Genomic DNA, 15,466 nt, shown 5'->3' with positions numbered 1-15,466 from the left:
GAGAGACTATTTTGTGACCAGACTTCCTCTTCTGAAGCTACTAGCCCAAAGGTTAGCCCTCCGTACCCACTCTTGGGAAACAGGCCTGGCAACGTGCTTCTGAAAGGCGCCCCCCCCCCCCCCCCTTGAAACCCTGATGATGCAGTTCCACTCTGTCCAGATGGGGGTAGCCCTGAGTCAAAATTAACCCCAGAGAAATCACAACAAAGACAACAGCATTCTTTCCTCACATCTCAAATGCAAGGGAAGAGCCCAGCAGAAGACGTCAAATGGCAAGTATAAATTAGAACCCAGGCATAGAAGATGTACAAGGTAGAGATTCACCAAAGAGGGCATTATGAACTATCTCAGCATGCCCAGTCAGTAGACTGGGTGGCAAGTTCGTCTACCCTAAATAGAGAGATGTAGAACATCCGCTCAGATACACACCTGCGTCAGTGGCTTTTGGTGAACACAATTGATCCCACCAATAAACACTATGTTGGGCATGGCAGGTCTAGGGTGATCCTTTACAAAGTCCCGTCTCATCAGCCAGATCGATCCGAAACTCATGAGGTCCTGGACGGTCACATCTCTCTGAAGGAATTCAGAAGCCAGCACTGCATATGGCGAATAAACCACGTTGCACATAAAATTCTCCGTGAAGGCGATCAGCACGTTCTTCACCCGCTCCACAAAAGTCATGTGGTCCGAGTAGGAGGACATAGACCTGGGCACGTAGGAAGGCGGGTTGGGACACTGGGTCCCAGCAACGTCCAAGCTGCAAGGCAGTCCATTCAAGAAGTACACGGCAGGCACGGACAGGTACTGAGCCACAATGGGGCCACAGGGCAGGAAAGGGTCCGTCAACACAGCCTGGAAGCCGCCAGACGCCAGAGAAGCCATGAACTCCTGGTTGTGCACTAAGTGGGAACAGATGGACAAGAACAACGCCGACTGCTCCTTCACTCGCTTGTACGTTTTGACGATGATCCGCCAAAAGGGGTCTTCCTCAAAAACACTTCGCCCCAAACCAATGATGGCTGACTCCATCTCCTCCTTTTGGAAAGGCACAGGATACCTCTTCAAGGTGTAAAACGCTCCTTCCTTGACGTGCATATAGACGTCGGGGGCCACCACAACCATTTCATGTCCCTTCTGGTGCAGCTGCTGGATGACTGGCACCATGCTCAGCCAGTGGCTGCCATCCATCGGGACCACCAGCAGCTTCCCACCCTGGGATCCCGCAAGGCAGAGCACACACAGCAGCAGGCCCAGGAAGAATGGCCGAGAACCCTGGCATGTTGCGGCCATGGCTCTCCTCTCAGAGAATGCTACTGAGGGTGGCACGCTACCAAAGGGCCCCGGTTCTCCCAATTACACGTTGCAAGAACCAACCCACCGGTACAGTTAATGTTTCACCTTTTATTGTGTGGAGATGCCTATCATTTGACTAGAGAGAGCAATGTTTCTTTGAGAGCTAGAGAGGGTGGAGCTTTACTGGGTTTCTAAATAGGCAGCGATTGCTCACTTGGCTGGTATTCTTTATCCTCTAGAGCAGAGGTTCTCAACCTGTGGGTCATGACCCCTTTGGGGGTGTCGAACGACCCTTCACAGGGGTCGCCTAAGACCCCTGGAAAACACTTAAAATATTTCACAATATAAATTACACACTGTTCTGTGATTAATCACTATGCTTTAATTATGTTTAATTATGTTCCATTTGCAACAATGAAAATACATCCTGCATATCAGATATTTACATTATGATTCATAACAGTAGTAAAATTATAGTTATGAAGTAGCAACAAAAATAATTTTATGGTGCGGGGTCACCACAACATGAGGAACTATATTGAGGGTGGAGGCCTGAGGAAGGTTGAGAATGGCTGCTCTAACGGATTAAACAGCAAAGATGTTATCTTGATGACTACAGTTCACCTGGCCACGAGCGATGATATTTTCAATCACACGCATGCAAAAAACAGGCAAGGGCTCACAAAGACCAAAGAATGGATGCATTTGAATGATGATGTTGGTGAAGCACATTGAAGAATACCCCGGACTGCCGGAAGAATGCAGCAACCCTGGTGGTGTAATAGGTTATGCGCTGGGCTGCTAACTGCAAAGTCGCAGGTTTGAAACTGCCACTCTCCATGGGAGAAAGATGAGGCTCTTTGCTCCTGTCAAGATGTACAGCCGCCCAAACCCAAAAGGGCAGCTCTACTCTGGCCTACTGGGTCGCTAAGAGTCGCAGTCGACTCCATGACAGTGAGTTTGGTTTGATTTGGCCAGAAGAATAAGCAATTCTGTCTTGGACCAAGGATGGTGAGACTTCATTTTAGGTGCTTTGGATTTGGGATCAAGAGGGACCAGTCCCTGGAGCAGGGCATCATCACATTTGGTAAAGTAGAGGGTCAATGAAAAAGAGGAAGCCCTTCAATGAGACGGGTCGGCACAGTGGCGGTAAAAATGAGCTTAACTATAACAATGATTGTGAGGATGGTGTAGGACCAAGCAGTGTTCTGTTCTGTGTGCCACCACAAGCCAGACTACATTCAGTGGCACCTAACAACAATTCCTTAACAGCCTTCCAAGCCCTATTCTTGAGTGACCACAAGGTGGTCAAGGGCTCCCAGCCTCTATGACTTCATATCATTTCTAGCTCCATGGACCAAGAGAGTGCTACCTGAGCGCAAGAGAGACTATTTTGTGACCAGACTTCCTCTTCTGAAATGGACCAGAGTAGTGACTATGCCCTTCGAGAAAGAGAAGAACATGGACTTCCCAGTTCCAGCTGATCTGCACAAACCCAGGATGAAGGCACAGTCCCCAGTGCATTCAGCCCCACCCGCCGCTGGCCACTCACACTGTGCATTTGCTAACGGCAAAGCTTCGGGGTCCCTGGATGGTGCAAATAGTTAGCATGCTCGGCTGCTAAAAGCTTCACCGAGGTCTGACAATCTCGTACTTGTGAAAAGTCACAAGTGCTTGCTGAAATCCCTGCCAAGAGCAGTTCTAGTCTGACACGCCAGGAGGTGCCAGGCATTGCCGTCCACTGAATGGCAAAGGCTTTGGAGTCCCTTGGTGTGCAAACAGTTGGCCTTGCCTTCTAACAAGAAGGTTTGAGATTTGAGTCTCTTTTTCTGAAAAATCAGCCAACGAAAATCCTGTGGAGCGCAGCTCTGGTCTGACACTCGTGGCGGAGGTGGGGTGGGGTGGAGGGTGGGGGCAGGTCATGCGTTGGCACCCACTCCGTGGCAACCGGCAGTTGGTGTCATGGTAGTTCGGTGGTAAGCAGAACCCTCTCTTTTATTAAAAAAGACAAACAAACTCACTGCTATGGAGCCAATGATGACTCATAGGCACCCCTGGTGGGTTTCCAAAACTATAACTGGTAGAAAGGAGTAGAAAGGAGTAGAAAGCCCAGTCTCTCTCCCGAGGAGCCACTGGTCATTTCAAACTGCTGCCCTTGCATATGTCGGCCCAATGCATAACCACGACACCCGCCGGGGTTCCTTCTTGTAGGAAATGGAGCCCCAGTGGTACAGTGTGCTAAGCATTGGGCTGCTGATGCAAAGGTCAACAGTTCAAACCCAGGGGCTACACCAAAAGGAAAACAATCTGCTTCCATGAAGATTCACAGCCTCGGGACCCTTCATGGTGCAGTTCTACTCTGTCCTACAAGGTCACTGTGAGTTGGAATCCAGTAGATGGCAGTGAGTTCTCTCTCAGGTACCTAGAGTAGTACGTGGAATCCCTTCCCCTGAACCAGCAGCCCTCCTCAAAAGATGCCCAGTCTTGTATGTGCTGATATGTGGGCATACACACACGCATGCACCCCCAAGTTCCTCCTCCCCTCCAGCACTCTTTCCTTATGACCTGATTCTGGGGTGAGCGAAGCAATGGTTTTGGTCTTTGGCACACTCTTATCTGCAATTCTGAAATTCAAAGTCTAATTGAAACATCAGGGGCCACATCTCTTCCAAAGTCTGGATGCCATGAGAGTTCGTTGGCAGATTACACAGGGCAAAGGGAGTGCAAATATGCACTGTCACTCCTGTGATTATACAACTTCTCAGCATCACGCAGAGCCTCTAAACACCCCCAACCTTCCAAACGTGCCAAAGACACTGTGTAGCTGAATGGTTCCAATCAGACTAGCAGGCAACCTGCCTCCACTCTCACTATGACACCTGAGAACCATTACTATTCCATCTAATACAGCTCCTGCCCCTAAAATCGAACACTTAAAATCCAGAGTTAGTGCCCACATTCCCCAAACGGTTGCTGAAAATGTGGACGCTACTGTGTGTAGTGTCAGGCAACTGCACTGAGAACTGATGCTGGAAAACTGAGGTAGAAATCTCCCCTACCCTTCAAGGGCTGTCCAGTGAACAATGAAAAATTCACAACCAGATAATATTGGGGCTCTGTTGCGTGGTAGACACATCCTATGAGTACAGCAGCTACGTGGTCTGGCTTTGGGAACTACTGAAGACTTGGGCCTTCATGAAACTTTTCTGGCTCCAAATTAAAGAAGCACTCTCTTTTTATAATGAAACCAGCAAAGAGCCCACTGCTCCAACTCCCCTTGCAGGACAGCGAGTTAGGTACTTAATATGGTCCTTCTAGCTCACTCTAGTCTTTGTAACTCCCACCAAATGATGGAGTAGGACTATGCAAATGAGGTGCTGTGGCCCACCAAAGGGATTGGATAGTTTGCTAATTGTGTCAAGATGGTGCCTGGCATCCTTGTGTGGGGAGAACTATGCAAATAAGGTCAATGAAACCCTGATGAGGGGACTGGTCTGTTTTGCCATCCCTAGGCTTCGGGGAGGCGCCTCGGTGGCATGGTGGACGACTAATCACACTGGTCCGCAAGGTGCAAACACCAGTCGCTTCTTGGGAGAGAGAGGAGGCCTTCAACTCCCTTCAAGAGTGACAGTCTCAGAAAGCCACGAGGGCAGTTCTACCCCGTCTTCGAGAGTCACTGTGAGTTGGAATCGACTCCGTGCCGGTGAGTTTGGTTTGGGGTTGGGAGCGTCAAAAGGAGGCATGACCAAGAGACGCTGTATCACCGAAGACAATGGACGAGGGCGGTTCAGCCGTAACAAGCAGCAGCAGCGCAAGAGTGTGGGGACCAGAGGCTGGAGTGGGCTTGATTGCCCATCCAGAAGCAAGCGTTCCAGCTCTTGCCCAAGAAGACCCTCAGCCAGGCCTGGTGGCAGAATGTGAGAAGAAGATGGCCCGACAGTGGGGGTGCGTCCTGAGTTGTTTCTGTTCCTTCTCTGGTAGACCACTAAACTGTCAGTATGGTTGGAGGATTCCATGCAAGGACCCTGGTCCCCAAAGACGGGAGGGGGAGTGCTGTGGGGAGGAGAGGGAGAGAGCTGGTGTTAGAGAGAAGGGAGTCATCCAGCAATGTGGAGAAGCTGGACATCTGGAACATCTTTCCTCTCCTTCTCACGGGAGCCAATGCTGTGCTGATCCCTATTAGAGGAGGGTCCTGTTGACTCCCAGCCCCTCAGAGCTGGTCATTACTAAAGAAACAGCGTCCACAAGTCCACTGCCCTCGTGATAATCGAAGGGGCCTTCTGATGGGCAGTCAAGTTGCCTCCCTTGCTCTTCTATGGCATTTTGCACCCACATGGGCCCACGTCCTCGTTTGAGGCTCCCTTCTGTCCTGCTTGAGGAGCCGGGTGGCACAGTGGTTATATGTTGAGCCACTACCTGCAAGACTGGCAGTTCGAAGCTACCAGCCGCTCCACGGGAGAGAGATGGAGCTTTCTACTCCTAGAAAGAGTCAGTCTGGGACACTCACAGGGGCAGTTCCACCCGGCCCTGTAGGGTCTCTGTGAGTCAGCATGGACTCGATGGCAGTGAATGTTAGCAGTGTGCACACGGGTCTCTGCTAGGAGACGGGAGAACTGATTTCAGCTCCCAATCACTTCCTTTCAGCCTCCGCCTCCCTGTTATGCGGACAGCAGACCCTCCCTCAGCATCCCATTCCGTGCGCATGTGACTTCACTGCCCTTTGCCCTCTGTTAGATCTGCATCCCGCATGTCTAACAAGTGCGGGATGCAGATCCTTCCTCCAGGGCGGGCTTTCAGAAGACGCTGCCAGGGTCCTATCTCAGGAGCTCAGAGCATCAACCTGAATCATTGGCTCAGCCCCTCCCCCGCTGCCCTTTGTGATTCAATCCATCAGCTGTCCCCAGTCCTACCCCACCCCACCAACATGGCTGCAGCCTTAGCCAACAGCTTCCAATAAAATCCAAACTCCCTAGCTTTGCCTCTAGAAGTCCCTGGGAGGGGCTCCCCAGCCCACCCGGCCACACTCCTTACTCTTGTCTAGCCCTCCTCCTTGGCCTGATTCCTTTGCCCCGCCGCCGCCCACAATCATTCCAGCCCACTTGCCCCTCACGAACACCCACACCTCTACTTTCCCACTTCACTTAGTTCACGCAGGACCGAAGTCCTGATTGCCGGCCGCGTGCCAAGCCCATGGTCAGTTCGTTCCCTCCAGGTACAGAGAGTCAATCACTTGTTCCTGGAAGACAAGCACCACCTTCAGACCTACTACCTTTTATGACGAATGTCAGAAAGTTCGCTGGTTAATCATTTGCCTCTCTGAACTAAGACCCGGAAGCGCTGTTGCCTCACAATTTATCAAAGAGGAGAATATTGCATCAAAGGGAGTGATAAGCAAAACACACCGAGCAGAAGCCAGGACATCGGCTCTCTTGGCAGATGTCAAGAAATGCTAAGATGAACAGCGAGATGGAAGTAAAGATTTGGGGGAACCAAATCGGTGCACCCCAAGTTTAGTCACCAAAACCAAACCAAGCTCACTGCCACTGAGTCCACTTGGACTCCTAACGACCCTATCGGACAGGGGAGAACTGTCCACGTGAATTTCAGAGGCTGTGAAGTCTTTATCCCACTGAGAGGCTGGTGGTTCAGATTGCTGACCATAGGGCTAGTGGCCCAACGCGGTCAGCAGATTTTAACACCCTAGACCAGAGATTCTCAAAGGATGGCCCAGGGTACACTAGAATTCGTCCCTAAGATTGGAAGGGGAGGGGGGTCCTGCCACGTGAAAATCATTTCTACAATAATTAAATCATTTGCCTTTTCCGAGCCCCTTTTCCCAGAATGCATAGTGGAATCTTCCAGAGACAGCCCAATTGAATGCAAAACTGAGAACAGAACCCGGCTCACTTCTGTGCAGCCAGGAACTAGAGAGAGCTACTGAGGGTCTCTGAGTAGGAATCCACCTGTGGCAGTGAGTTTGAATTTGAGTGTTTTTATAGGGTCTCGATGCATCACAATGGACCCATGAGCAAGCGGGCTTAAGCAAGCCATTTTCCATGGCAGCCACACCAAGTCGGTTCCAATTTGGAGCCACCCAATAGCTAGGGCACAGTCTCTTGGGCTGGCATCTTTACAGTTGCACGCTGACAGGTCCTTCGCCCCAGGAGCTGCTGGGAAGATTCGAAGCTCTCAGTCGGCTGCCTCGTGCTTCATCTGCAACCAGGCCTCCTTCCAGGCCCAATACCCAAAGGCCCATGGCCATGGAGTCCACCCTATCTCGAGCATTTGGGACAGAGTCGAACTGCCCCTGTGGGTTTCCCAGTCTGTAAGCCTTTATGTGAGCCTTTATGTGAGCAGATTGCCTCAACTTCCTCCGGTGGAGTAGCTGGTGGGCAGTAGCCATGGCCACCAGAGCTCCTTACAAGTCCCACCTAAGACCCATGGTTGCTACTTTCCTTGAAGACTTCGGGCCTGGCAGGTGCGCCAGGCGGGCGGGGCGGGGCGGGGTCGGTGATGGGCGGGGCCGGGACCATTGCCGTGAGCGTGATTGGCCAGCCGCGCCCCCCTCCCCCCCCCGGAGTGGAGCTCGCCCGGGGCGCACTGCATTCTGGGACGTGGACTCCAAGGGCCCTCGACCAATGAGACGCCGCCTGCGTCACAAGGGGCGGCGCCCAGCAGTCGGGCTGCGCGGTGGCTCCCCAGTCCCTGGCCCGGGGCTGCCCAGCGCGGGTGGCCAGCCCGACGCCCAGCATGGAGGACTACTACGAGGTGCTGGGCGTGCCCCGGCAGGCGTCGGCCGAGGCCATCAAGAAGGCGTACCGGAGGCTGGCGCTCAGGTGGCACCCGGACAAGAACCCCGAGAACAAGGAGGCCGCGGAGAGGAAGTTCAAGCAGGTGGCCGAGGCCTACGAGGTGCTGTCGGACGCCGAGAAGCGGCACGTGTACGACCGCTACGGCAAAGCGGGGGTGGAGGGCGGCGGCGGCCCCTTCGAGGCGCCCTTCGACTGCACGTTCACCTTCCGCGACCCGGCCGAGGTCTTCAAGGAGTTCTTCGGGGGCAGGGACCCGTTTTCCTTCGACTTATTCGGAGACCCGCTGAAGAACATTTTCGGGAGTCGGAGAAGCTCCCGGGGAAGCAGAAGCAGAGGCTCGGCCTCCCTCTTCTCCACCTTCAGCAAACTTCCCGCGTTCGGGGGCAGCTTCTTTTCGTCAGGCACCGGGCCACCTTCCTTCGGCTCCCTGGGAGGCGGGGGCCTGTCTTCCTTCTCCATGTCCTGCGGTAGTGGTGGGGCCAGCAACTTCAGGTCCGTGTCCACGACCACGGAGATACTGAACGGCAAAAGTATTACCACCAAGAGAATCATCGAGAACGGCCAAGAAAGGGTCGAGGTGGAAGAGGACGGCCGACTGCAGTCCTTGAGCATCAATGGCAAACCGCAGTTGTTGCACCTTGACACCCCGTAATTCCGGCCCACCTTTGACGTTAAATCGCCTTTTAAGGAATAGCAGGACTCTGGGGGGCGGGGGGGACTTTGTTGGGGTATTCAGTTTTCTCTTTTTTGGAAAGTTGTACTGAACTCTCTACTTTCAGAACAACTGTACTCAAGAATTTATAAACAGTTCATGCACATCGCCTCGTTGTCGTGCCTTTGGGGATCTCATGAGTCGGACTCGTGTATGTCTTCCAAACGGTTGGGAATAGCTGCTGTATGCAACTAGCTGTTAATTAAACGTAACTTATACCAAGGCAGGCGGTGATTATTGGACGGGTTTAGAACGAAATGTTTTCCGCAGAAGCCTGGACTGTCCCTTTCCAAATCATTGGGGTACAAATGTTTTAGTTAGTGAGACATTACGGTGTCTATGGGTGACGCAAGTGCTTTGCCCTAAGCTACTAAACGAAAAGTTGGCCGTTCGGATCCACCCAGCAAGGCCACTGGCAATTGACTTCCATAAGATTACAGCCTTGAAAAGCCTATGAAGTTCATGTCGTTAGAATTGATTTGACCACCGTGGGTTTAGATTCATGTAAGATAGGAGTATGTTAACATTAATTAACAATAGCAGTGGTCTGAAATAAGTAAATTGTGGCATTTTTTGTTGTTCCGGTGCCATGAAGTTGGCTCCAACGCCAATCTTGCATACAGGACAAAACACTGCCCAGCCCTGCATACATCTATCTGCACTATGGTTATGTTTGAAGCAGTTGTTGGAGCCACTGTAAGAATCCATCTTCCTTTTTGTTCACTGGCCCTTTGCTTTACCGAGTCTTGATGTCCCTCTCCCTCCTGATAACATGTCCAAAGTACATGCCCCATCTTGTCAAGCAGTCTTATTTTCAAGGAATCTTCTGGCTCTACTTCTAACCGGTTTTCAATCTTCCTGGCAGTCTAATATTCTTCACCAACACCATAATGCAAATAACCTCTGTTGTTCCCTGGCTTTCTTTACTCATTGTCTAACTTTTGCATGTGAGGCAGTTGAAAATACCATGGTATGTATCAGTGCTCCTTAGTCCTCAAAGTGGCATTCTTACTCTTCAATTCTTCAAATAAGTCTTTGCCCCAGATAGGCCTCATTTGATTTCATGACTGCTGCTTCAATGGATATTGATTGTAGATCCCAGTAAAATGAAATCCTTGACAAGTTTCTACTTATCACCATTGATCATGATGTTACTTATTGGTCTAGTTGTGAGAAAGTTTGTGTTTCTTTGTGTTGAGATGGGATCCATACTGTATCGTAAGTGGGTCAATCCCTCTTCGCTTGGGTCATCTGCACATTGCAAGTGTTAAAGCTCCATTCGTGTTGTCTCCAGTCCACTTTCTTAGATTATTTGCTCGGCTTACAGATTGAATAAGTATGGGAGAAAGGGCATAAGCCTTATGTCCACCTTTCCTGATTTTAAACCATGTGCAGTCTCCTTGTTCTGTTTGAACAACTGCCTGTTGATCTATGTACACATACTACATAAGCTTACTACATTCTGGAATTCTAAATCTTTGTGATGTTATGCATTCATCTCCTACAGAGTGGTTGGTGGGTTCAAATCATTGACCTGTGGTTAGCTTTGCTTCCATCGTTCACTTTCCCATCCTCAGTAATTATCAATGCATCCTTAATACATGCTTGATAATTTTCAAACTTAAGAAGTTGATAAATATTTTCAATTTCTTCATCTTTGGTTGTAGTAGTTGGCATGTACATTTGAACCATAGTCTTATTAAGTGGTCTTCCTCGCAGGCATATGGATATTATGTGATTATTGACAGCGCCTCCTAACAAGCCCTTTCCCTTTTAAGTCAACTTCCCTTCATCCGTCTCTCTGCCTTCACTGAGTTCATAGGCTCACAGTTTTATCTCCTCCACCCTGAAGCCTAGCACCAACTGTGGATGATCTCAGCATGCTCCATAAAAGGCTCACATGACATGCAACCTTCATAATGCCATCCCAAATCTAGTATCTCCCCACGTTCTGCACCGAGCACCAAGTCCCAGGCAGGTAACACCCTGTGAGAAAAATTCCACCTTTGAAATGACACACGCCATTCTTTCTTTCTCTGATCAAAGGACCCCAGTTGTCACACTTGGGGTAGTCTCACCTTCATTTAACTTAACTAATCTCTTTGGAGCTTCTACTTCGAGTTCTTAGGTCCTCTCTCATCACATCTCCTCTAAACACACTGGTGAACAGGGGCAATTTGCTCATTCCTTCCACCTTCAACACTAATAAGAAACCCCAGATGGATCAGTTCTACCACTCAGTCCCTTGGTCTACAAAGCGAAGGAAATTGCACAACTCTGAAGCCAGTGCCTTTACAAAGGGTCACTCTTGATTGAGGAATACCAGTGTTTGTCAGTCATGGACCTCCAACCCGCCCCTCATTCCTCTCAGCGACCATGCCAAAGGTGGTCTACTGCATTACTGTTGACACTTGAACCACTTACAACTGACGAAGAATGAAAGGGAAATGATTGGTATGTCAGTAGAAAGATTGATAACATCGGTACAGGCTGGAAAGTAAGCCAGGAACAGTGATAGGGAGAGGGCATCAATACAGACCTGACTGATTGGCTTTCTCTTGGCACAGTTGATGCCCCCAATGAAGACCATGTTGGGCATGATTGGCTTGGGGTAATCCATCACAAAGTCTCCTCTGAACAGCCACACAGATCCATAGCTGAAAACATCCGTCACAGACATCTCCCTCTGAAGGAGCTCCGAGGCAAGTCTTGCATAAGGAGTAAAACTAATATGGCAAATATACGTCAGGGCCAAAGGGTACAGCATGTTCTTGACCCTCTGCAGGAATGTCATGTGGTCTGAATTCTTTGATAGCGTCCTGGGGATATATGAAGGTGGATTTGGACACTGTGAGCCCTCAAAATCAAAGTCACATGGAATGTAACGCAAAAAATACACAGCAGGAACTGACAAGTACTGAGCCAACACAGTCCCACAAGGGTTAACAGGGTCCGTTAAAACCACATCAAAGGAGCTCTCGTTCAGATACTTGATCAGGTCTTTGTTATGCATGAGGTCTACACACGCCTTTATATAGACATCAGAGAAGTTTTGCACAGCCGCCATGCTTTCAAAGAATGTCTTTAGAAAATGTTGAGATTTAAAAACCAAGTGACTCTGTTGTCTCAGGATGTCTTCGAAATCTTTCGCAGTATATTGAAAGGCGTAGGTTTTCAGGGTGAAGAAGTCCTCTCCTTTGATGTACAGATTCTCCTCCGGCCCAAGGACAACAGGCTGGTGGCCCCGAGCATGGAGCTCCTGCACAGCCTTTTTCATGCTGAGCCAGTGACTGCCCTCCATGGGCACCACCAGCACATTCCCACCCTGGACCCAGGGTCCGACACACAGCAAGAGTAGCAGTCCGCTGAGCACCCGCATGAGAACCCAGAGTCCCCCAGCCATCTCAACGGCAGAAGTCACAGCCACTGGCTTTCCCCACGTCTTATCACTGAGTTATTTATCAAGATGGAATCTAATTGGAGGAGACAGCGTCTCCCATGGTTAATCATTGCCCGGTACACTAACCTGGGATCAGCCCTTGACCTCCCATTATGGAGTCTGACCCCTCTCTTCGAAACCTCATCCGACCCTGCTGCTACCTTCACTCTCTTGTCTTCATCCAACTCATGAAGCGAGCACGTGGACACTCATAGCAAGTCCTTGCTGCCCAGTGCTCTAGGAGCCATGTTCTCCCGGCCGGTGGTTGAGTTCTAAGGTGGCACTGGTGCCCCACACCCCAACCATAACCGGTTGCTAGATGGGACACTTGTTTAATTACTTTTTCCCTCTTTCTTACATTCAATTTATATACGTTCTATTTCATCTCGGTCATTGCAAGCCCCTCAATGCAACACTGATCATCTCCCCTCTTCCCTGTCTTTCCTGTTTCCACTCCCTTGTCGTTGTTTGGCGCTGTGGAGTCGGTCCTGACTCAGAGCGACCCTGTTGTGTACAACAGGACCAAACAGCTGCCTGGTCCTGCCCCATCCTCACACTTGCTGCCACCCTGAGCCCATCATGAGGAAATAACTCCTGAGTTGTGGGGGCTGCAAAGTTCTGAATCAGTGAGGCAGATGATAGGCTGACAAGCCCTGCTGGCAGTGGTGGCATGAGACTGACTAACCCCCCAATCTGCAGATCAGGTGGCAGGCTGTGGACCTCTGCTGGAGAAGAAGGCTGCAGTGTATGGTGAGTTCACAGTATGCGGAGACTTCTGCAGGCTTAGGTCTCCAGAACAAGCCAGTTGGGCTTCAAGAAGAGTTCAGGGCAGAGAGAGAGAGAAAAGACGGCCTGAGACTGAGACTTAGCAGAACATCTATATCTGTTGGTAGCAAATTACACCTCCAAGAAAACTTTCCTTTGAACTAACTGGCTTCTCACATCATATCATAAAAGGCGTATGATGGCACAGCATCTACCAAACCACCGAGAATCATAGCCCAGTCTCACGGACGCAGAGCATCAGCCATTACAATGGACATTCCTACTGTTTTCGCTTTTGGGCGATTGTGGGTCACACCGCTCTGCATGGTGTCGTACGCATGCCTGTCTGGGTCGCTGTTTTCATTTCTTGTGCAGCACATGGCCACACCAGATCAGCAGGCCGGGTGGCAATTCTACAGTTGACTCTTCACTGAACCATCCAACCTCCACAGCAGTTGCCCCCACCAGCTCTACTCCCACCAAGGTTCCAAAGTGTATAGGGCAGATTTGCTGGGTAGCCATTTCCTGTAGGCAATGAACCCAGGATCCCGGTTCTCTTCCCAGTCAATAGCAACAGCTCCACTCCATTTTTCTGGCTCTCCTCCTGCCCCCGTCACATGCATCCAAAGCCACTCCATTAGCACCACCTTCGAGCAGGCCCGGTGGCTGGTCTGCTGCTCGGCTCAAAACAACGCAGGCAGCTCTGAGGAAGAAAGAGGTGGTAATATGCTTTCCCAGGAGTTTCTCATTGGCATCAAGTCAACGCCGACTCACCGGGACCCTGTAGGCCAGGGTAGAACTGCCCCTGTGCGTTTCCAAGACTGTAACTCTTTACAGAAGAAGACAGCCTTCTTGTTCTCCCTTGGAGCAGCTGGTGGTTTTGAAGTGCTGACCTTGTGGATCACAGCCCAATGCAAAACCCACTGCACCACCAGGGCACCACCTCTTAGAGCCTCAGATGTCCCATGGTGCTGTTCTACACCGTCCTAAAGGTCTACCGTGAGTTGGAATCAATTGGATGGCAATGGGTTCAGAGTGTTTTGTGTGTGTTTGTTTGGGTTTGGTTGGTTGAACTGTTTAGGGCCTTGGGCCCTTATTGGAAGGGTTGGGGTTTCCACTGGGTGGCTTGGGGGGAGGGTTTGCCAGGTTGTTTTCCAAGGAATTCGGCCCTTGAAACCCCCTTGAACCCCCAAAGTAAGCTCTGGGGTCAGGTCCCCTTGTTTCTAACTAAGAGATGGGCTCCACAAATAAGGACTGCCACCTGTAAGTCCTGTGCTCCTCCACGAGTCACCTCCCTGAGACTGGGTGGTCGCAGTTGCTTGAAAGCAAAGATGGGCAGTCAAGGGAACAGGGAAACCAGATGGGTGGGAATGGCAGCGGCAGCCGGGTAAGAGTGAGAACACCCACCTATTGTGAGGCATCTGCTCAGCTTCCTTGAGCGGCTAGTGCAGAGAGCGTTGGACGGGACTTCACCAAACACACAACGAAAAACAGGTGGTGCCCAAGAAATCGAAGTCTTCAAGTTACAGGGCAGCATGCTGGCGACTCTTCTTGCAGATTGTAGCCCAGTGCTTAAGCACGACACCACCAGCATTCCCCGCGACTCTTTCATTTATGCGTGTGGATGTTTGTGGGATCTGTCCAACCTCCAACGACATAGCGCAATTAAAACTGGGCAAGGGGCTTGAGTAGACATTTACACCCCAGCCCACCCCAAAGATCTACAAGCAACCAACAGGCACATGAAAAGATGCTCAACCTCATCGGTCCTCCGAAATGCACATCACAAAGCCACAAGGAGAGACCCACTTCACAGACTCCAGGAAGCTTATCACAGTCATTTTGAAAATGGAGAACAGCAAATGTTGCCCAAAACATGTAGGTTGTAGATGGGGATGCGAGAAGGGTACAGGGCACTATAAAACTTGAATGAAGCACGACAGAATAAGACTTTCCTAGGCAAGACTCAGAGTTTTCCCAGGAATAGAAAGTCTGACTGCTGCCAAATGGTCCACGTGGTGGCATCTCCAGATCACCAGTCATGAAGACAAACCCCGGTCCGGAAAGAGAAGCTACTCAGGGGCCTTGTAAACATTGGCTCTGTCATGATTTCAAAGGTGCCTGTGAGGATGACTCGGCATTTTGGAGTCGTGCTCCCTGGTTTACCCAGCAGGCCATCTTCAGCTCAGGCCATGCATGCTGGGGTTTCGGCAAGGATGCCTGCTACTTGCAGAGGCCCCTGTAGGGGGGCAGGATGCTCTTAGAAGTGGGCACAGGAACCTTGCTGCCCCCACGCGTCCTAGCTGGCAGCCCTGCTGGGGAGAAGTCCTGCCTCTCACGTGGAAGGATGTAGGACACGGTTTCTCAACTTCAGCACTAATGACATTTCTGGGAAGGGGCAGTCTTTGTTTGTCTCGGGGGTGGAGTGTGTCCTGTGGGCTG

At 50.7% G+C, this 15,466-nt stretch overlaps 2 protein-coding genes across 2 annotated transcripts in view; one reads left to right on the top strand and one right to left on the bottom strand.

Moving 5' to 3' along the window:
* Positions 1 to 15,466, bottom strand: part of UGT1A6 (UDP glucuronosyltransferase family 1 member A6) — a 95,885-nt gene that overhangs the window by 7,813 nt on the left and 72,606 nt on the right. The gene's annotated exons all lie outside the window — the stretch shown is intronic.
* Positions 8,047 to 8,995, top strand: LOC101659601 (dnaJ homolog subfamily B member 3). Its single transcript, XM_004701852.2, has one exon. The coding sequence runs from the start codon at positions 8,047 to 8,049 to the stop codon at positions 8,758 to 8,760; it is 714 nt and encodes a 237-aa protein (XP_004701909.1). The 3' UTR covers positions 8,761 to 8,995.

The sequence above is a fragment of the Echinops telfairi genome, unplaced genomic scaffold (assembly GCF_000313985.2).
Source record: "Echinops telfairi isolate 266 unplaced genomic scaffold, ASM31398v2 ScPeMD7_3;HRSCAF=10, whole genome shotgun sequence".
In the NCBI taxonomy this organism is placed as follows: Eukaryota; Metazoa; Chordata; class Mammalia; order Afrosoricida; family Tenrecidae; genus Echinops; species Echinops telfairi.
Note: the sequence above shows the minus strand (reverse complement) of the source record. Positions and strands in the feature narration are given on the sequence as shown.